Source organism: Narcine bancroftii, chromosome 5, assembly GCF_036971445.1.
Source record: "Narcine bancroftii isolate sNarBan1 chromosome 5, sNarBan1.hap1, whole genome shotgun sequence".
NCBI classification, from domain to species: domain Eukaryota; kingdom Metazoa; phylum Chordata; class Chondrichthyes; order Torpediniformes; family Narcinidae; genus Narcine; species Narcine bancroftii.
In genome coordinates this window covers 251,166,045-251,188,882 of record NC_091473.1, presented here as the reverse complement: position 1 = coordinate 251,188,882, position 22,838 = coordinate 251,166,045, and the positions used below count along the sequence as shown (strand labels likewise).

The 22,838-nt window shown below is 39.5% G+C and overlaps 1 protein-coding gene across 1 annotated transcript in view; it reads left to right on the top strand.

Moving 5' to 3' along the window:
• LOC138765191 (AMP deaminase 2-like) overlaps positions 1 to 22,838 on the top strand; it is a 132,363-nt gene that overhangs the window by 97,453 nt on the left and 12,072 nt on the right. The window contains exons 10-15 of the mRNA XM_069942114.1: positions 1,245 to 1,439; positions 15,286 to 15,417; positions 16,353 to 16,516; positions 18,925 to 19,051; positions 20,104 to 20,267; positions 21,680 to 21,800. Of these exons, the coding sequence (XP_069798215.1) occupies positions 1,245 to 1,439; positions 15,286 to 15,417; positions 16,353 to 16,516; positions 18,925 to 19,051; positions 20,104 to 20,267; positions 21,680 to 21,800 (903 nt within the window). The remainder of the gene's footprint in view (positions 1 to 1,244; positions 1,440 to 15,285; positions 15,418 to 16,352; positions 16,517 to 18,924; positions 19,052 to 20,103; positions 20,268 to 21,679; positions 21,801 to 22,838) is intronic.

Below are 22,838 nucleotides of genomic sequence, written 5' to 3'. Positions count from 1 at the left end.
TTCGTTGATTTGAAATACTATTTTGTGTAAAACTGTTGGTCCATAGATCTACATTTCCTAAAAATCATTTTGAAACTTTCTCATCTCATTTTTGTGTAGGATCTTTAAAGGAGCAAGTAGGAACTTTGATTTAAACTGCAATAACAGCACCCTAAACCAAACAACGATGCCGTCGAAATGGATTTTTTTCTGGCCTGTTTCCTGTCCCATTTCACCCTCTCTCTGCTAATCTGAGATAGGGGTTCCCTTAGGGAGGAAGATTTTAACATTTTAGACTTTTTTTTTTGTTTTGCATTATATGCTTGTTATAGCCATGTGAAATCCTTAAGTCAAGGAAGTGAATTGAAAGGATAAGTCAAGCTTGAAATCCATCTCATCACCTTTTTGTTCTTGGGATCTAAAGTTTTCCCTCAGCAGATACAGACACGCTTCAGGAGATTCAACTGCATGTTTCTTGATATCCAATGCAGTTCTGTAGGCTTAAAATGTATCTTTAAAGTGTGAAGTTAGAAATATTAACATGTGCTCAGAGCAGAGTTTGGAACACTCATTGGAAAAATAACAGTTGAGGCTAGGTTAATTTGGAAGTTGATATTGAAAATGTTTTGGTTAACCAAAGATGTGGCTGAAATGGGATAAAATCAGACATATGCAGCTAACATAAGTTTGCCATGATCTCATTGGTCGAAAGGTCAAGCTGACTCGGTTACTTTTTTTCGGAATGGTGGGAAGGGAAAAAAAATTACATTAAAAAAACATTTGTTTACTAAATGTACTGATTGTGTGAAGTGATTTAGATCCATTTTGATTTTGAAATTGCATCAGCACTTGTTGGTGATCTATTTTTCTCAGATAGCTGTAAAACAGAAAATTGTAATACAGTATTTGCCCTGGTATCCAGCACCTATGGGGGATTGTTAGATGCCAGATAAGTGTATTTTCTGGTTGCTTGAGGTTGCGTGTGGTGTGGATTGGCGAACTAATGGTGAGGCACACCAATTTTAAATTTCCTTTTTTTTTCAGCCAGCTGCTTGAGGCAGCCTGTTGCTTGAATTCCAGATAACAAGGGTTTTACTGAATTCACTTCTCAATCATTACTGCAATATTTCTATTCAGTAAAATGTGCTGTAATTAACATTAGCATATGTCTGACTCCTGTTTACTACTTAAAATGTGCTGTTAAGTTTAATGATTTAATGAGGGTTCTCCCTTGTTTGCTTTTAACCTTTTAACTTCACCAACAGGTTGATACACACATTCATGCATCATCCTGCATGAACCAGAAACACTTGCTCCGTTTTATCAAGCGTACAATGAAGAAGAACCCAGATGAAATTATTCACATGGAAACCGGAAAAGGGCAGACTTTAAAGGATGTCTTTGAGAGCATGAACCTCACGGCGTATGATCTCAGTGTGGACACCCTAGATATGCATGCGGTATGCAAAGACTGTAGTTTGCAGTTGGCACCAATTGATGTACTGATTACAATTGGCCACAAAGAACATACCTCCAGCATTTCTCTAATGTTTTTAAATGAGACTTAACAACACCAATTCCGAGCTAGTTCCGCAATGTCAGTCGCTTGTAATTAAAATGGAAAATGGAGGAAACCCTCATCCAATTTATTGGCATTTGTGGAAAGTGAAACAGAGTGAAAATTTTGGGTCAATGACCTTGGATCAGAACCAGTAAAGGTTGCAAAGAAAGTGGAAAGCGGTGGATAGAAGCTGTGTGATAGATTTAAGTTAACCAATGGAATGGACAAACTCTAAAAGTAAGGAGGTCAGAAAAATAGCATATTAAGGAAGTAAGACAAATGAATGAAACATTTGCATTTATCCTAGTCCAGAAAAAAGGAGAACCTCTCATGCAACAATTATTCATGGAGTTGTACAGCATGGAAACAGGACCCTTGGCCCAACCCATCCATGATGCCCATCTGTGCTAGTGTTTGTCCCATTTTCATCTAAACCTTTCCTATAGAGGTATCTCGCTGTGAATTTTAAACATTATAATTGTAACTCTCTCTATCATGTTTTTTGCTGGATTACTCCATTTACTCATTGTGTGAAAAAACATGCCCCGCGGGCCCCTTTAAAATCTTTTATCCTCTCATTTTAAATCTATGCTTTCCAATTTTTGACTCTCCTCTCCTGGGAAATCTTTATTTTGGCCCCTCATGATCTTCTAAACCTCTAAGTTTATGCCTCACCCCCCTTCACTCCAGGGAAACATTTTTAGCACATCTCGTATGTCCCTATAACTTGAGCACTCCAGTTCAGGCAGATTCCTGTGAAACCTTTCTGTACCTCTCCCTAACCTAACCACATCCTTTCCTGAGTATGTTGATGAGAATTACACACAATACTCTGTGTGGCCTAACCCATAATTTGTACATTTGTAATGTTCCAACTCGGACACCCAATGTGTCGGTCAATTACGGCAAACCAATCATTCTGTCTACCTATGTCACCACGGGAATTTACTCCAGGGTCTCACAGTTAATAACAGTCCCCATGGCCCTATAATTCATTGCATAAGTCTTGGTCTAGTTCAGTGGTTTTCCAACTTTTTCTTTCCACCCACATACCAACTTAAGTAATCCCTATGCCGTAGGTGCTCTGTGATTCGTATGGGATTGCATAATGTGGGGGGGGGGGGGGGGTGGGAGGAGGGAAAGGTTGAGAACACTGCTCTAGACCCAATTGTTACTGAAATATTTGGCTTGAGAAAAATGGTAATTGGCCAATTTCTTTTGGAGTTATGAAACCGTGCACATAACGAGTCAATTAGGGACAATTAGAACAGTGGCTTTCAACTTTTTTTCTTTCCACTCGCATACCACCTTAAGTAATCCCTTGGCCAAAGGTGCTCTGTGATTAGTGAGGGATTACTTAAAGTGGTATGTGAGTGGGAAGAAAAAGTCTGAAAACCACTGATCTAGTTTAACTTTCCAAAATGCATTGGTTTGCTCGTCTGATTTTAATTCCATCAGCCATTCCCTTGCACATTTTAATACGAAAATGTCAATGAACTCATAACCCTGTTTTTTTTGTAACTACATTTTGCAACCACAGTGATCTGATCAATTTCTAATTCATCAATTGAGCAAAATGTGTCTCTGGTGCTTATTGTAGCTCATTTGTTTGATCTCAAGCAATTTTGTTTGTGTGTTAGATAATACAGCACAGAACAGGCCCTTCAGCCCAACTTGTTTATGACTGCCAAGTTGGTATTCTGGCTAGTTTAATTGTCTGCATTTGGACCATTTCCTTCTAATCCTTTCTTATCCATATCTCTAACCAAATATCTTTTGTACTTTGTAATTATACTTGCTTCTGTATCTTTCTTTGACAGCTCATTCCAAATATGACTACCCTTTGAGTGGAAAATGTTTCCCCCTCATCCCTCTTAAATCTCTCTCCTCCCACCATTTTCCTCTAGAATCATTTGCCTGGGTAAGGGGGGAGGGTAGGAAAGAGAAAGAGACTGAGCATTCACTTTATTTATGCCCCTCATAATTTTTTAAATATTTCTATAGAGTCACCCCTCAGCCACCTACACTGTAGGGAATAAAGACCCAGCCTCTCCCTATATAATGCAAACCCTCAAGCACTGGGAAGATCTTGATGAATCTCTTCTTCACTAGGTTCAACTTAGTCGACTGTAGAGTGTTGAGGGGAGATGTTATCAAGATGCATTAAATCAGTAGGAGCATGGATAAAGTAAATGCTCACAGTTTGAACCAGCTCTCAACATTGTAGTCTTTTTTTAAATTTAGTTCACATTGCAGATCATCTGATCCTGCTCAGTCTTTCCACTTCCTGTCTAGGAATGTATAGGAGTATAAATAATAATATATTATTTACAAGGAAAGGACTGCATTGTTAAAAATATTATTTCTTTATTCTCTGCATTCCATTATGTCTAAGCCACTTTAAAACTGATGGAGCCATCTTTTTGATGCTTGTATCAATGTTACATTGAAGTTATAGAGATTTTTTTTAATATATCCTTTCTCTGAACTTTTTCCAAGGCCTGTGTTGGGGAGCCAGTAATGGACATAATTCTCCAGTTACTACTGAAGTTGAAAAACGTACAAATCTGAAGCCATCTTCACCTTGTACCCTTTGCAGTGTGGGGCTTTGCTGATCAGCAAATCTGATCTGGAAGTTTTCTCTCCTTTCTGGTTCCCTTAAGCTAGGGAAGTTAAACAAGCAATTTTTCAACTGCTTGTCCCATTCGAACATAACTTTCCACCAGAGACCTTTACATTTCTTGTCTCTGACTCTTTTCATCACACCTTTTCATACACAAAGACTTTAAATTCTGATCTTTCTGCTTAAGTAGCATAACGTTCTTGCCCCTTCTAGATTATAAATGGCATGCTTTTCTTTAAATCCTGGCAGGATATGGATTCCCTGTGAAAGGAGAAGGAGACTCAAGCCTCAGTACTATGAATAGTAAGTACTCATCCACGAGATGTGTTCCTGGTACTTTTTTTTTGTTAATCAGCATTTTAAATTTATCTGATTTGATTTGGCTTTTCCCAGGATCAAAACTGAGGCTGAAGGTAGGAGAAGTCAGCAGGAAATCTAGGCCATCCACTGTGAATCTGAGGAAAGATTATTCATGTGGGAGCAATTGGTGGATGACGTGCTACCAGCAGATGCATTTTGGCTCACAAACACTTGTGCATCATTTCAAAAATTACAAGGCTTTAAGAAAAAAAAATTAATTGATACATTATTCACAGAAAAAAACTCGCATCTAAGGGTAACTTAGCATTCATAGTATTGATCTCCAGATTTTCTCCTTCAACAGTTCAGTGCTTAGAGTAATACTTAAATATACAGTTAGTAAAAGGTCCTTTGAAGTCACTGGATTGAATTGCAGAGGCACGCACCCTTGCACTTAAGATCTTAAATAGTGCTACTAATTAGGATATAATTCTAGGCAAGAAATTTCAATTTTACTGCCAAACTTTTATTGGCCTATGTTCTCATTGACTGATCTGAAGATATTTTGGGATGCTCTCAGTTGTCTCCTTCCATCATGCTTGTTCCATAATCTCATTCTAGAAAACTTTCCTTTCATTAAGACCATAAGATATTGGAGCAGAAATTGGCTATTTGGCCAATTAATCATGAAGTTGGACATTATTTTTGAATATTTTATATTTGTTTTATTTATGTATGTGTGTGTGTGTGTATATTTATAATATATATAACATATATAATATATATATTTAATATATATGTTTATAATTGTGTTTTTTATATATAAATAAAAAAACACAAAATAAAATAGAACAGAACAACCCCTACCCACCCCACCCACCGCCTTCACAGTATAAAACCGTACCCTTTCAGGGTTATAATTGAGTTTAAAAAAAAATAACATCTTCATTTGGGAGATCACATTTTTTATAATAATAGCTCCTTTTTTTCATTTTTTATTTATATTTGGACCCCTATGTCGTCCAAATATGGTTTCCATAATTTTATAAATATGTCATATTTATTCTTTAAATTATATGTGATTTATTTTTTCCCCATAGATATACAATTGTTCATCTCTGTCCTTTATAATTTTATCTGTAGAAGGGAGTCAGATTTCCAAGTAATCTCAATACATTTCTTAGCCATAGCTAAAACTATTTTACCAAATGAAATTTGGAATTTAGTTACTTTGTTACTTATTTCAATAAAATTGCCCAAAAGATAAAGCTCCGTGTCAACCGCGAAGGCCACCCCTGTTATCCTTGTTAGTATTTCAGTAATATCTTTCCAGAAAGGTCTTCCCTTCACGCACAAATGCTCCTATTTCTATTCCAGATCTAAAGCAATCTCCGATATTTCTGATTTTGATTTGTATAATTTCTGTGGTGTGAGACCAGCATCTTTCCATTATTGCAACTCCCATCTCTCTCTCCATCTCTGTAAACCTGGTTTGGACATTGTTAGTTAATCAATAAGGCAATGAGTTCAGAGTCTGAGGATCTTCTCTATCTTATCTGGAATTCATTATTTATAGGCCAGGTAGTTCAGATAAATTATTTCAAGTTGTGGCAAATAATTTATTTTTGGCTGATCATTAATTAGTCCAGAAAGAGAGAATTTGCTTTATATTTAATGTATGTATGCTAATGTGTCGAAAAGCTTTACTTCCTTTTCTTTGACACACTGTTTGAGTTGCTCTTGAACTGTATAATTAGTGTAGTTTTTTTCCCTTGCATCTTCATCCCCTTCTGCTCTATGGTTCCTTGTTAAAGGGTGTGAAACACCAAGTCAGGCGCTGTGATTGTAATAAAAACACAGATGCTGGAGTAACTCAGACGGTCTTGCGGCTTCCATAGGAGATAAAGATGTATAACTGACTTTTTGGACCTGAACCCTTCCTCAGACCAGAAACGTCAGTAATATATCTTTACCACTTATGAACGCTGCGAGACTGGCTGAGTTACTCCAGCACATCTATGTCCTTGTTAAAGGTTGCTCTCTATTGGACTTCATTTGCAACATTAAACCATTTCAGCTTTGCTTAATGATGGATAAAATGCCCAAGTGGCCTATCCTGTTAATTTTCAATTGGGAAGGCATCATAATTTAGGTATGTTCAAGCAAATGTAATTAAACTATTGCTAATATAATAGAAATGAAAGTCCATAGCCAGGAGGGCCACAAAGCCTTTTTGACTGAGTATATTCAAGATAGAGATTGCTGACCTTTTATATATCTTGGAATATTGTGTTCTGCTCGTCTCATTACTGAAAGGACGTGGAAGTCATGGACAGAATGCAGAGGAGATTTACCATGATGTTGCCTGGATTAGAGAACATGTCTTGTGAGGGAAGTTAGCAGAGCTGGGGCTTTTTTGTTTGGAGTGAAAAAGGATGAGAGGTGGCTTAATAGAACTCTACAAGATTATGAGAGGCATAAATAGGGTGGACAGGAAAGTGAGGAGAGGAATGTTTAAGGGAGATGTCAGGGGTAAGACTATTATACAGAGAGTGGTGGGCACCTGGAATGTATTGCTGGGGTGGTGGTGGAGGCTGGTGCAACAGCGACATTTAAAAGACAGGCACAAGGATGCAAGAAAAAAAGGGTTATGAGGTAGGGAAGGATTTTGAGTAGGTTTATGTTAGTTGGCACAGCGCAGCATCGTGGACCAAAGGGCCTGTACTGTGCTGTCATATTCTATGTAAAGTAGTTATGGTGTCATAGAGTTGTACTTTACAGAAACTGGCACCTTGTTGATGCTAAAAGCAAATCACAAAAAATTACTTTGAAGGACTCAAGCCTGAAACAGTGTTTATGTATCTTCACCTTTGCTACATCAAGGAGCACTGTTTGACTTGCTGAGAGAGGTTCTCCAGCATTTTGGTTTTTAACCATGTTAATGCTGTCACTACCAATTCCACTTGCCCACATCAGGTCAGTAACCTTGTCTGTCTTGGGTATTCAAGTAATTGTCTGGACGCCTCTCAAATTTTGCGTTGCATCTGCCTCCGAGGGCAATGCATTCCACAAATTAGCCACTCTCCCCCTAGTGATCCCCTCCAATCTATCTTCCTCATTTTAAACCTATGACCTTTTTGTTTTGGACACCCTACCTTGGGAAAAAGATTCTTATTAATTATTATATCTAAGCTTCACAATTTTATATACAGTAAAATTCCTATGTTTTATCGAGAATTCAAGCAACTGGCAGCTTCAGGCAACCCCTTAACATTGGCGCCCCCTAGTGGTTAATTTGCCAATCATGCAACTTCCAATCTCAAGCAACTAGAAAATTCGCATATCCAGCATCTACCAATCCCCATAGGTGCCAGATACTGGGGGTTTTACTGTATCACTAAGGAATTGCCTCTCAGCCTTTTTTGCTCCATGAAAAACAAGCCTATGTAACTAAAAACTCAGCCTTTTTCTTATTGGAATGTGGAACAGACATAAGGGGCTGAAATATCAACTTCTGTGTATATTTTTCACACCCCTGTCAAAACTGATGAAAATCTTCTTGTTCAATCAGATCTTGGTGACTTTTTAAAGACAAGTTCCCTGAAGAAGATTACAATTTCAACCAGAATTGAAGTCTGTGATCTGGAGCGCACTAAAACTTTGTGCAGACTTCATTCCCAAAGTCAAGAAAATTCCTTTGCTATAGAGTTCAAAATCCAGGCATTTATATAATCTCTAGCAAGGTCAATGACCAGGGCTTGATAGATTATTGCCTACTTTTCCATCAGTTTTTGTACTGGTAAATGTAGCTAAAGAAGATTGTCTTTTTTTTTTGCTTCCCGGGCTTCAATGTCAATCATGATCTATTTGGTTTCTTATCAACTCGACTCATTTCTAGCACCTCAGAGCCGAACTGGCCTGTTCTGTGCTGTAAGTGGTTAAATGGTTATATAATTGGGACCCAAGGATCGGTCCTATCTCAGAATAGAGGTCATCAGAATTTTGCCTGCGTGCATGGAGTACCGAAGTCTGGTAGCAAATTTTTTAATCCTACCTTTTTCATCTGAGATTCTTGTTGTATTTGACAAACTATAACAGGGATACAGGGCATATAAGAATAAAAATGTGTGTACTTACCTTATTCGGCGGCTTGGGGTCCAAGGCTGGGCATGGCAATCTTGATTCCTGTGCATGTCTTTGGTTGGCGTATGGATGGTGGGGAAGCGTATTGGATGGCGCATGTGGCAGAGTTAAGGCACAAATTCAATATCGTCAGTGTGCTTAACTTTCCCACATGCGCCATCCGAACTCCATATGCTGATGCTTTTCTAATCCCTATTTTCACTGCTTTGTTTACATCCTTTAGAAATACATAGAACATTACAGCTCAGTACAGTCCATCAGCCCACGATGTGCTGACCAATAGAAACCATTCAACAAATTAAACCTTTCCTAAGCCATAATTTTTCTTGTATCCATGTGCCTGTCTAAGTGTCTTTTAAAAGTCCCTATTGAACCAGCCTCCTCCACCACCCCTGGCAATGCATTCCAAGCTTTCAACCAGTTCTGTGTTTTTAAAAAAAAAAAGACCCCGACGTCTCCCCTCAACTTTATTCCCCTCACCTTGTACAGATGCCCACTGAAGTTTGCTGTTCTCATCTTGTGAAAAGAATGTTTGCTGTCCAACCTATCTGTGCCCCTCATAATCTTCTCAACTTCTGAGGGCTATCTCTCAACTTTCTTCACTGCAAAGAGAAAAGCCTCGTAAGACACATTCTCCAATCCAGGCATCATCCTGGTAAATCTCCTCTGTTTCCTCTCTATAGCTTTCATATCCTTCCTGTAATGAGATGACCAGAACCAAACATGATATTTCAAGTGTGGTCTAACCAGAATTTTATAGAACTGCCACATTACCTCGCGACTCTTGAATTCAATCCTCAACTAATGAAGGCCAGCATACCATAAGCCTTTTTTAACGACCCTACCAATCTGCATGGCAACTTTGTGAGAGCTGTGGATTTAAACCTCAAGGTTCTTTCACAGTTAAGAATCCTGCCATTAACAATATACTCTGCCTTCAAGTTTGACTTTCCAAAAATTCTTCACTTCACAATTTTCCACCCAAATCTGCATCCTGTGTATATCCTGTTGTAACCCATAACAACTTCGACACTATCCACAACACCTCCAACCTTTGCGCCATCTGCAAACTTACTGATCCATCCCTCTACCTCTTTGTCCAGGTCAGAAAGAGCAGGGGTTCCAGAACAGATCCCTGCAGAACTCCTCTAGTCACTAACCTCTAGACCAGGGGTGTCAAACTCAAATTCACGGAGGGCCAAAATTAAAAACTTGGACTAAGCCAAGGGCCGAACTAAATATTTATTGAAAATTTTCAACAACATCTGCATGTTTTCTCTTCTTTCAACATATGTAATGTTAAACTTTTTTTATTAAAATAAATGTTTAATAATAGTTTTGGATAAACTCTTTCATTGTCATTGTCACTGGCCCATTTCCTTTGGAGATCTGAAACCGTGCACATGACGAGTCAATGAGGGATGATTAAAGCAGTGGTCTTCAAACTTTTTCTTTCCACTCACAGACCACCTTAAGCAATCCCTTACTAATCACAGAGCACCAAGGGCACAGGGACGCGAGTGGAAAGAAAAAGGTTGAGAACTGTTGTATTGTGGTAACTCCACATCTGATTAGGTTAATTGTTAGGCAAGTGGTCAGAGAAGGACCCCCCCCCCCCCCACCCCAAGAAAGGCTTAAATCACAGGAACAAAATAAGCTTCCGTCTCACTGCTCCCAATCTTACACACAGTCCTGATGTGGAATGTGGGGTCGCAGCTCCACATTCACCCGAGTTCAGGTGCTGTCTGTGTGGAGTTTGTACGCTCTCCCCTTGTCTTGGACCAACAGGTCGGTCGCCTGACGAAGGCACCCGAACCCCCCGTTGAAACGCCAGCGGAATTGGCTGAGAAGAGCGCGTTGCTCCCACCCCCTCCCATGGTTGGAGAGGGATTAAACTGCGATCTCATGGCGCTGGGCTCGTCTCCAATAAAAGGAGTGGGAGGCAGGGTCCACCATGCACGGAGCGAGGGGGAAGGCATCGCCAACGAGATGTTCGGTCCGGCGTCGCCGCTGAAGCGCAGATCCAGCGAGGATGGTCCCCAACTCCAGCTGCGTCTGTGTGTCCGGGAGCCGGGCGGGCTGAGTGCGGCGCTCCGATCCCCGGGATTCGGGACTCTGAGATCCCTCCACACCTCTGGCGTCTTCATTTTCACCTTCAGTGTGCATGCGCTATACTGGCGCGGCGGCCAGCGGGCCAACTCTAATATATATTTAATATGATCTTGCGGGCCAAATATAATTATAGGGCCAGAGTTTGACATGTGTGCTCTAGACAGAATGCGTTCCATCTACTACTAACTTCTGCTTTCTGGAGGGAAGCCAATTCTGAATCCATGGATCCCATGCCTGATGACAACTTTTCTGAATGAGACTACTATGTCAAATACCTTTCTAAAATCTATATACACACATCTACTGCCCTATTTTTAATGTTGTTACTTCCTCAAAATACTATTAAAGCTTGACCCCCCCCTCACAAAGTTGTGCTGACCCTTCCTGAGAAGTCCATACTTTTCTAAATGATCGTAAATCCTGTAGGTAGGTAATCATCTCTTGGTTAAAGAGCTAATCTGACTTGAAAATGTGTGACAAGGTGTATGGCGAGAGGAACGCAGTATTTCAAATTGATGAGAACAAGTTGCAGAGGAAGGGAGAGTGGAGGGAATAAAGAGAATGTGATAGGATGGAGACCAAAGTTGTCCCGGTGACATAATGCCCTTAGTGCCAGGTATTTATTGGATGAATGAGAGCAGTTAGAGAGGAGAAAGAAAATCAAGGAACATGTGGGAACTCCAGCAGTTGTAAGAAATCTGAGACAAAAGAGAAGCCCATGATTTAAAAAAAATCAAAATGTTTTCTACCTGACTCACTGTTTTCCTCCAGTATTTTGATTTTTGCCCTCACTTCCAGCAAGGGCAGTCAGTTTCTCATGTCTGCGTTCCAGGAGAATCTTGTAGAAAGAAAAATCGAGTTACTGTTACAAGTGGATGACTTTCATCTGAAGTGGCCACTTCTGACCCTCTGGTGGGGGGGTGTGGGGGAGGGGGGAAGAATTACTTAACTGAAATTGTTGAATTCATCATTATTGGATGGAACAGCTCCAGTGGCTTGAGTCCAGTTTTGATCTTCTCTGATGTTTGGGGGTTTGCATACAAAAAGATGGTGCCTTACTGTACTAACTCTTTGCATCAAATATTTCTGTTTAGAACTACTACAGCTCAAACCTATAGCCACAGAAAATGACAAGCCTGTACGTAACTGTATTAAGAACGTTGAAAAGCCAAGCGCTCATCAGAAACAGCAAATTCAGGCAGCTGGTGCACAAGCCCCTTAAGAAAGATCTGACCACGTGGACGCAGAGGGGCTGGTGGAGGGGGAATGGGCTACAGCTTAAACTAAAACTCTGAGCCCTGAGGCCTCCACTCCCTACTACTACCTAGTTAATGTACAATCTTTAGAAAATAAAACTGCTGAACTCCAAGCGAGATTACAGCAGCAGAAGGGTATCTGGGATTGCTGTGTGAGGTTTGGCTGAATGAAAGCATTCTGGACGCAGCACTTTAGCCTGACGGCTTCACCTTCCGCCATACAGACCAGCACTGGCATCAGGTAGAGGCGTTTGCTTAATTATTAATACATCATATTGCACAAACACGACAGTCACGTTCCAGTCCTGCTTCCCTTACATGGAACAGCTGGTGATCAACCATCGTCCATTTGACCTACTGAGGGAGTTTTCTGCCATCATCTCGGTTGCTGTGTCCATTCTGCCCCAGGCTAACATGAGGCTAGCACTGGAGGGGCTTCGCGCTATAATCATGAGATAGCACTCCCTGATGCCTTCCTGATTATCGTGGGGAACTTCAACCAGGCCATCCTGAAGAAGTCTGACAAACTACCATCAACATATTACCTGCGCAACCAGAGGAGCCAACATATTTGACCACTGTTATACCACCATCAAGAACACCTCCTGTGCTATCAATCGCAACACTGGCAAATCTGATCACCTGGCCATCCTCCCAGTGCACGTTGAGACTGAGGGATACAGCACTATTGTTGAAGACAGTGGAAGTATGGTCAAGGGAGGCGGAGGAGTGCATGGAGAACTGCTTTGAATCTGTGGAATGGACCATATTCAAGGATTCATCTTCAGATTTGAATGAATATGCCACAGCTGTCATATTGGGGATTGGGGAATTGTCGAGGTTAAAGTTGAAGCATTGTTTCTCAAGTTTGCATTTGGATTTGTTGGAACATTTTAGGAGACCAAAAACATGAAATCACATGGAGAATCAGCATGACGGAAAGCAGACGCTCGCTGTTCATTGTTCATTCGATATGCATTTCCTTTGACATCATAGAGAGGAGAGGTTAACATTAGTAGCTATAATTGTTCCTTGTATTAGCAAGGCCATCCTGATCTTTATGGAAAAGAGGAGTTTTTTCTATGATAAAAATCTTCTTTGGAATAAATTTTCCCCTCTCGGCAATTGAACAAAATGCAAGGAATGGCTACATTTTGCTTAAATGCTTTAATTACAAGTGGTGAACTGTCTGCCAGGATGCTTTTGAATCTGAATGCTGCTCTGCTACAGTAAGTCACCTTGTACAGAAACATTTCAGATGCTATTTTTAGAAATTTTTTGGTGAAGAGGAAGTAATGATTAACCTGGATGAAGCTGAAATGTAAAATGCAGAGGGGTGATAGAGACAGCAGAAAACATGGAACTAAAGGTTAATGACAATGGATTCCAGAGGACTAAATAATAGCCCTGTGTGATGGATTGTGATATGGCAACATGAAAGATGCAGCTAAAGAAATAATTCAGTTATTATTTGTCATTTGACATTGTAATATGCTCTAGAAGAAAGGCAAAAGTGACATGTAAACACTTCTTTCAAAGTAGTAGGTCTGTTCAATTGTGAGTTAAAATCGCAGAAATGTATTAGAAATTATTTGTGCAATTCAAGTAGACTTTGATGATTCATTTATTTAAAAGTCGAATGGGATATAATCAGGAAGCTTCACAGTTGAAAATGAATAGCAGCTGACAATAGAATAAAGATGTCCAGCGTCTTGTCATAGAAAGCTCAAACATGTGGCATTTTATGCCAAGTATCAAAGCATCGTAAAAATCCTGATTTCCCACCCCCACCCCCCAAGTTACAGTTCCAGTCCTCTGAATTGTACCTGGGCTGATTCAGAAACATCTATTCTGAAGTAACCCATATCATATTGCTGTCAGTAATTAAATATTCACCCCAACACTACCCATAATTAAACTAATGAAGACCACAAAATAATTTATTATTACATTACTACCTTGAATAACACTTAAAAATGTATAAGGAAAAGTTGTGTCAAGTTGGATTTCTATGAGCCTTGCCACCTGTAACTGGGGAGCCCCTGAATAGGGTTAGCGCAATGCTGTTACAGTCCCAGCGAATCCTGTAAAATCTTCTTTGGAATAAATTTTCCCCTCTCGGCAATTGAACAAAATGCAAGGAATGGCTACATTTTGCTTAAATGCTTTAATTACAAGTGCTGAACTGTCTGCCAGGATGCTTTTGAATCTGAATGCTGCTCTGCTACAGTAAGTCACCTTGTACAGAAACATTTCAGATGCTATTTTTAGAAATTTTTTTCTTGAAGAGGAAGTAATGATTAACCTGGATGAAGCTGAAATGTAAAATGCAGAGGGGTGATAGAGACAGCAGAAAACATGGAACTAACTGTAAGAAGTTCTCCCCTTGTCTGCAGGGGTTTCCTGTAGGTACTCTGGTTTCATCCCAAAACGGGGTTGTAGGTTGGTTGGATGGGTGTAGTAATTGGACGGCACGAGCTCGTGGGCCGAAAGGGCTTGTTACCGTGCTGTATGTATTTTTTTCCAAAATATATTTATTGAGCATGAAAAACAACTTTGAGCACATTATTTATAAATTTTAAATTTATTCCACATTTTCCATGAATTCTGTATCTACACCACATGCCTTGTGCTAGTTATTTTTGAGTTGTATTTTTGATCTTCTAGTTAGCTGTTTCCTAGTTTTTTAGCAATCTCTCTAATGCTAACTGGTACTCACACCTGAACCCCCACCCTTTAACTAAAAGTTGGCTGAATAATCAGTGTTCATAAAAGTTACCATTGCCCAATTAAATTTAAATGTACATTTTGTACAGTGTGGGAAAGTCGGAAGCGTTGTTGCACACAATCGATACAGCGTGGGAAAGTTGGTAGCGCTATCGCATATAATTTATACAGCGTAGTAAGGTTGATGGCATTGTTGCCAACTTTTGGATGAGGGTTTACTCCATTGCCTTTTTACCCAAAGGACTATGGGGAGTCTTCCATCTTGTTGCATCATTTTCTTGGTCACATTGGCAGACATGATTAATTTGGTCTTCTCTGTTAGTTCTCAGTTTTGTGGTTTTTGTTTTTCTGACTTGCCTCAATGACTCCTCAGCTGAGGTGTCAGGCTGTACTGTTGTACGCCACTGTGGAGCTTTCCCTGGGGAGCAACAAAACAAAAATTAAAGATGGCAAGACTGCTCACAGTTATTTACAGTTATCTTTCCTTGTGATTAGAAAGCTGGTGAATGGTGGGAATGTTTTGCACCAATCCTTTACCAGATTATCTCATTTTTGACATTCTCAATTTGTCTTTTCTGTCCTAGGATCGAAATACCTTTCATCGGTTTGATAAATTCAACGCCAAGTATAACCCAATTGGAGAATCAATTCTTCGTGAGATTTTCATCAAAACTAATAATTACGTTGGTGGCAAATACTTTGGTCACATTATAAAGGTTAGAATTGCAATAAATGTAAAGCGTATGAGCGTAAAACTCATGGTTACTTATGAAAAACATTAGTCAAGTTTATTGTCATCTGATTGTACAAGTACAACCCGAAGAAATAGTGTTCTCCGGTCCTCAGTGCAAAATACACAGATACACAACCAGACATCGTACATGTACAGACTATTACAGATGCAGGACAAGTACTTAATCTGCATAAATAAATGGATAGAAATGGTTTTGATGTAAATAAATATTGTTTCATACTTTAAATAAAGTGTCATACTTTATCTCTTGTAAACTTTTAAGTATGAAATTTGTTACTTTTCATCATCCCAGTGTGTCCAGCTCCACCAATAATGGATGCAGGCAATTGCTTTTCTGGTGCTAGGAAATATTTGGTCTTAACTGAGCTACATCTTGTCACAATATTTGAGATTAAGATATTAAAGCATGGGTGATTCCTTAACAATCTCTCTTGACCTACTGTTTTCACTCCAATGTACTGTGAGGAACTAAACCAAGTCTCAGATGCTGGGCTTGAGTTTATTGAGAGCAGTAGCATGTCTTGAATGACTTGGTGAAGACAAAGAAATTCTTTCTGCAAATTTGCCAAACGTGGAATTGTTAATTCTGGTGGCAGGTATTTAAGAAATTTCATTCAAGGAAAATAAAAATAAAGTAAGTGCTAAGAACTTTGAAACTACATCCACTCCAGATTAAGTCTGACAAAAAGTGACATACAATAAGGGAGGGAAGAGTGATGGGGAAACTGGTCTCTATGACATCTTTTTGCACTCCATATCAACTCAATATTAACATCTAATATTGCTACTTCCTCTATAAAGAAGGAATGAACAAACCTGATTTTTTTGCTTTACAAATGTATTTGACGTATATTAACTGTAAAAAATTTAGTTTTGATTTTTAAAAAAACTTTGCAGGAAGTGATGGAAGATCTTGAAGAAAGCAAGTACCAGAATGCAGAACTGCGCCTGTCCATATACGGTCGCTCTCGGGACGAATGGGATCGACTGGCAAAGTGGGCAGTGAAGCACAAAGTCTACTCCAACAATGTGTGCTGGTTGGTGCAGGTGCCACGGCTTTTGTAAGTAATATGGTCTGCTGTAAAGTCAAAAATTAGTCTGTCATAGTTATCATAAATCAGGCCAAGCCCAATCTGATAAAGGCAAAACTAACATGGAGGGGCATTTAAAAAGTGGAGAATCGTATCTGGCTCCAATTCACATCAGTCATACAATTCAAAGAAACCTATTAAATTCATAAAGCTCTAAATTGTCTTTTGTGTAGGTCTTGCATATATGAGAATATATTTTTTAAAAAAGGATCAAATTAAAGACCACCCATATAACTTTCCCTTTCTGCCCCTCTTCCCTTTTATATACAGAAATCTAGAAATCTATTTACTTATTAAATCTCCTTATTAAATAGACTCATTGATCGCCTTCTGTTGTGGAGCATTCCATTGCCTCACCATGCACTTAGGTGGAAAAAATTCTCAGCTCAGTCCAGTCTGTCTTGCCTGTATCCGGGGACTATAGTCCCCACTTCCTAGACTCCCAGTCTGGTGAAACATCCTCTCCACTATGTCCAGTAACAGTTGGAATTTTGTATGCTTCAACAAGACTTGCCTGTTTCTTGTCTTGCTTCAACAAGACAAGAAATAAATCCAAGATTCTCAGCTTGTGTAGGAAGGAGATGTCACAGGCATCCTAGGCATTCACAGTATACAGCAATGACTTAAACAAGGGAACAAAATGCAATATTTCCAAGTTTTCAGATAGCATGAAATAGAGTAATGGACTGGAATTGCAAGCTATGAGGATAGAAAGAAGCCTCACAGTGAATTTGACACGTTGCATAAGTGAGGAAATATATGGCAGATACAGTACAACACTAAAATCAGAGAAGCAGCATGTTATTTACACGGTGATACACTGAGAAATGTTAATGTACAAAGGGACCTGGGTGTTTTATTTTTACAACAGTCACTGAAAGCTAATATGTAGATTCTGCAAACAGTTAGATCAGAAGGCAAATGGTATGTTGCCTTCATTTCAAGAGGATTCAAGTGGGGAAGCAGATGACTAGGTACAAATATACTGCGCGTTGGTGAGACCACACTTGGAATCCAGTGAGATGTTTCAATTTCTTTGCATTTGGAAAGTTATATTTAAGAGAGGGAGTGCAGCAGGCTAATCCCTGGGATAGTAGGACTGTGATGTGAGAAGAGGAGAGATTAGATTGACATGGTCTCCATTCACTAGAGTTTAGAAGAAACGTTGAGAACGTTCCATTTGTTTCTTGTCTTGTTTTCCTGCTTGTGAACAGATTTTCAATTCATGACAGTATATTAACTGTGCTTTAATTTAGCACAGTACAGTCTTCAGTAGAATTTTATCAAAGGCTTTCTGAAAAGAATGCTCCTGAGGTTGAAACTTGGTTCTTTCACAGATTCTGGAGAAATAGATTCGTAGGCCAGCAGACCAATAGAATTGAAATAATTATGCGTAGCAGAAGCTGCTTTACTGGTGCCTTTCAGAAAGATCCAGCTACTTTTTGTTGGGTTATGGATTGGGTGCAATGTCCTGAAACTTAATCCATGGTCCCATGGATATGATTAGTTATCCATGTGGTACTCCATGAACTGCTTTTCAACTGCCTTTTAAATTAAGCAAAGTGCATATTGTGAACTAATGTTGTTCAGTTGATGTAGCCCATGGCTACTTGTTTCCTTTTGTACACAATAATGAAGTACTCCTCCACGGAAAGTAGTTTTAGTAATAGGCAGATGCATATTTCTCGTATTGTTCTCTGATGTAAAAGGAGGGCATTCAGCACATCATGTCCATACTAGCTCACAATGTACTCTCTTCTCCCATTTATTTTCCTGAGATCCAACCTCTTCCATGTGTACATTGACTCTTCCCAATTCTTTTACCAGGGTCTATAATTGGGGTTATTTATGGTTGCCAATCAAACTACCTGTCAGTTTTAGTAGGTGCACCACTCTGCTCTCCCTGCAATAATTTAACATCGCCATAAGTTGTGTAAGGGGAAATTGCTTATCACAGCTCTTTGATGAATTGTACAGCAGATGCTACACTTCATATAACTGTGCACAAAGATTTAAATGAGCTTGCCTACAAATGTTTATACCTGTATTTGGATGCATTTATTTAATGATGAATAGCAAGTTCAGAAGACAAAATGGCAATTCTGCTGGAGCTTTCCACCTTTATTTCAATTAATAATTTTGAATCTATTTCTAACACAATCTCAGTTATTGTCCAGCTTTAAGAATGGCTGTGCACAATGGACTGGATTGGTTCAACTTCTCATTTATCTCGTAGAAACATGAATAAGCATTTGATTATGTACTTAAATCAACCTTGTTGTATAAATCCATTTGGCACAATTGCTTTGGGAGTAACCCGAGACTGTCTACTGAGATAATAGGATGAGTTATTTAACTGGGCATTCAATTACTTTCAGTGACGTCTTCCGCACAAAGAAGCAGCTCAGCAACTTCCAAGATATGTTGGAGAACATTTTTATTCCCATTTTTGAAGCAACAATTAATCCTCGCAATCACCCAGAGCTTCACTTGTTCCTTCAGCATGTGAGTACATTAAATGTAGTCGGAATTGCCAAAGTGAATGGAACACAAACAACTGCTTGTGTTAACTTGGCATTATGTTTTCTCCCAAAATCCCTTTGCTTCTGTTTTTGCAACTTGACCACCCATTATTTACTTACAACTCCAAAGTGTTTCTGATTTTTATTTTGTTTGATGTAAATAACTTGTTTAGCAATTCTATTAGTGACTTTTTGCCTGTCTTAAAGCAGGCAAAAGTTGAAGTGTATCTGGATGTCACATTCTTAATGTTTTATTACATGAGAATAAAAGGAAGCTTGAACCTAGGATCTGTTACAATAAAGAAATTTATTTTACCACTGTTAAAAAATTATTTTGAGCTTGCTTTTATATTTAGTTTGAATGTTTTGTGTTGGATGCTTCAGATCACTTGGATCAGGCTGCTGTGCTCGTAGGTGGTCAAATAAAGAGATGCTGATCATCTAAAGACAGACTTGATGGATCTTAATAACCAATTAAGAAATAACGAACCATTCTGTGCCTTGTTTTGCTGGAGTCATGAAAATTTTTGGGAGGGATTATTGTTTTTGTTGAATGGGTGTTTATATTTAGCCCTTAATGCCTTATCATCATTTCTAAACCTATACGTGTTCACCGGTGCTATTGCAACAGATGGTTTTGTAAATTCCACTATTTGCCAAATATATTTATTTTCATAGAACATTATAACATCTGTGCTGACGATGGTGCCTATTAAAACTAATCCCATCTGCCTGCGTATGGTCAATACCCCCTGCCTGTTAAATACTATCATATCCACTTCCACCATCTCCCCTCGCAGAGTATTCCCTTGCATAGATCTCAGACTCTTCAAATATTGCCGTGCCAGGTGGCCTGGACCAATTTCAAATTTTTTTTGATCCGAAAGCACTGAGAGCACCTTGATTATAATCCCTCTCATTGGTTTCATCAGGGAATTACACAATGAGTGTGATACAAAACTCCCACCATTTTTAACAGCTTTAATGAGAAAGACTTGGAGGAAAGTACGTGATGAGTGGAATTGGTTTTTACAGGTTGTCGGCTTTGACAGTGTCGATGATGAATCCAAACCAGAACACCACATTTTCAATGCGGACAGTCCATTGCCTGTGAACTGGACAGAAGATGATAACCCACCCTATGCCTTTTACTTGTACTACATGTATGCTAACATGACAGTACTGAATCATCTCCGCAAGTAAGGGCTTCCTCACTAGTTCAACAATTCTTTTTTTTTAAAAAGTGTAATGAAGGGAATCTTCTTGAAGTGCTCCTCTGTATAATGGTTATATCTCACTTGGTGAAGAGTTCATCGGTTGGCTCAAGTTGCCTTTAAATCTCAACTCGTTTTCCCTCCAAGAGCATGGGTACCTGACAGAGTCCAACAGTACCCAACTATTGAGAGCAACACACAAAATACTGGAAGAACACAACAGGACAGGCAGCATCTCTAGAAGGCAACAGATAATCAATGTGTTGGGCTGAAATTCTTCATCAAGAGGCAGGATCTTGGCCCAAAATGTTCACTGTCTATTGTTTTCCATGAATGTTGTCTAACCTGCTGAGTTCCTCTCGTGTTTTCGCATTGCTCCTATTTTCCAGCATCTGCAATCTCTCTGGTTTACATTAGGTTCAGGGGATGTTTATTTTGGTTCAGGGTAGATCAGGTGTGACAATGGTGTGCTGACCTCGTTCACCAATATAACCAGGACCGCATGATGTCCTTGGTATTGCCATGTGCCCTTTTGTATTTGATGATTGAGAAAGCAAATACAGCATAGCAAGTTTTATTTTGATTTTCTCCCTCTGCATCGGATCATGGGTGGAGAAACAAAAAAAAACTTTAGTCCTTTGGCTGAGGTCAGATTTGGTTGACCCGCATCAGGTTGGGTTTTAACTTTATCCCAGATTTGATCTCTGCTTTCTCTCCTGCATGTTGACCCATAATTTTTGCGGAATTAAAAAATTCACTTTTCAACACCACTGCAAATTGAGAACATGAAATCCCCGAGCAGACCACCCTGCAGTGATAAAGTCTGCAAGTTCCTTGTAATAAATTAGCATTCATTTGAAAATCTTCCACAATCATTTCGCATCCTTGATTTTCCTTGTTCACAATTGACCATTTATTTTCTTGTCAAATTCAGTAAAGTATTCTTGGTTTTAGTTGCTTCCTCAGGTTTGTAAAATACAGTCACAGTTCACAGTAACTTTCCTTTGCTCTGGGGAAATAAAAACAATTGAGAGTCTTATCAGAAGATGTTATTCTTCGATTGATAGTTGTTGCTGATCCACTGAATGGAGCAGAGCTATATTGGATGCAAATCAATAAAAATGTGATTGCTGCATTATCTGAGGGATCTGCATTCAATTCCACAACACAGGCACATGCCATTTTGGTTCACTGTGCCCCTAATACTATTAATGCTCCACAGGAGTTGCCTCACCGTAATCTTCTCTCATCTTTATCAACAAATCCTTTTTTTTTAAACCATGAATGCTTTCTCTTCCAACAAAGCCTTTTGAACTTGGATGTGAAGGTTTTATGAATAATAAATTTGATACTTGGGATTTGGTCAAGTGTGATTGTTGTTGATATTTCCTTTACAGGAAAAGAGGATTCAATACATTTGTGTTACGACCACATTGTGGAGAGGCTGGTCCCATCCACCATCTGATATCTGGATTCATGGTTTCACAGAATATATCCCACGGTCTTTTACTTCGAAAGGTATAGACAAAAGTGCTATATATTACATGATCTAACTGTGGTCAATAAAAAGAACAAAAAAAAAGACAATTGACTTTTAATTTCACACGTCAAATGCTTATTTTGCGTTCCATGAATTATGAGTCCACGCTGCTGAAGATCCAGCTGCGCTGGATGGGTCACGTCTCCAGAATGGAGGACCATCGCCTTCCCAAGATCGTGTTATATGGCGAGCTCTCCACTGGCCACCGTGACAGAGGTGCACCAAAGAAAAGGTACAAGGACTACCTAAAGAAATCTCTTGGTGCCTGCCCCATTGACCACCGCCAGTGGGCTGATCTCGCCTCAAACTGTGCATCTTGGCGCCTCACAGTTGGGCAGGCAGCAACCTCCTTTGAAGAAGACCGCAGAGCCCACCTCACTGACAAAAGGCAAAGGAGGAAAAACCCAACACCCAACCCCAACCCACCATTTTTCCCCTGCAACCGTGTCTGCCTGTCCCGCATCGGACTTGTCAGCCACAAACGAGCCTGCAGCTGACGTGGACTTTTACCCCCTCCATAAATCTTCGTCCGCGAAGCCAAGCCAACGAATTATAAACAACAGGTTTGAAATGGGGGACCACTGGATTCAAAAGCTGTGGAACAAAACTTTGGGATGGCATGGTTAGCATAGCGGTTAGTGCAATGCTGTTGCAGCTCCAGTGATTGGGACCAGGGTTCTAATCTGGCCCTGTGTGTAAGGAATTTGTACATTCTCCCCGTGTCTGCATAGGTTCTCCCCAGAGACTTTGGTTTCCTCCCACTGTTCAAAAACGTTCTGGGGGTTGTAGGTTAATTGGGTGTAATTGAGCGTCATGGGCTCGTGATGTATGTCTAAATTTTTAAAAATTAAAGCATACTTGTGAGTGGTGTATTGGAATGACATGAATGATTGAAGCAACGCAAATTTCATCTGTTTGCTTGAAGGACATTGTTTGAAATTTTGACAAATCTTAAAGTCAACCCATGTTGTCCTCCATCTGATTTCTGATTTGAAAACTTTGGAGTAAAATGAACT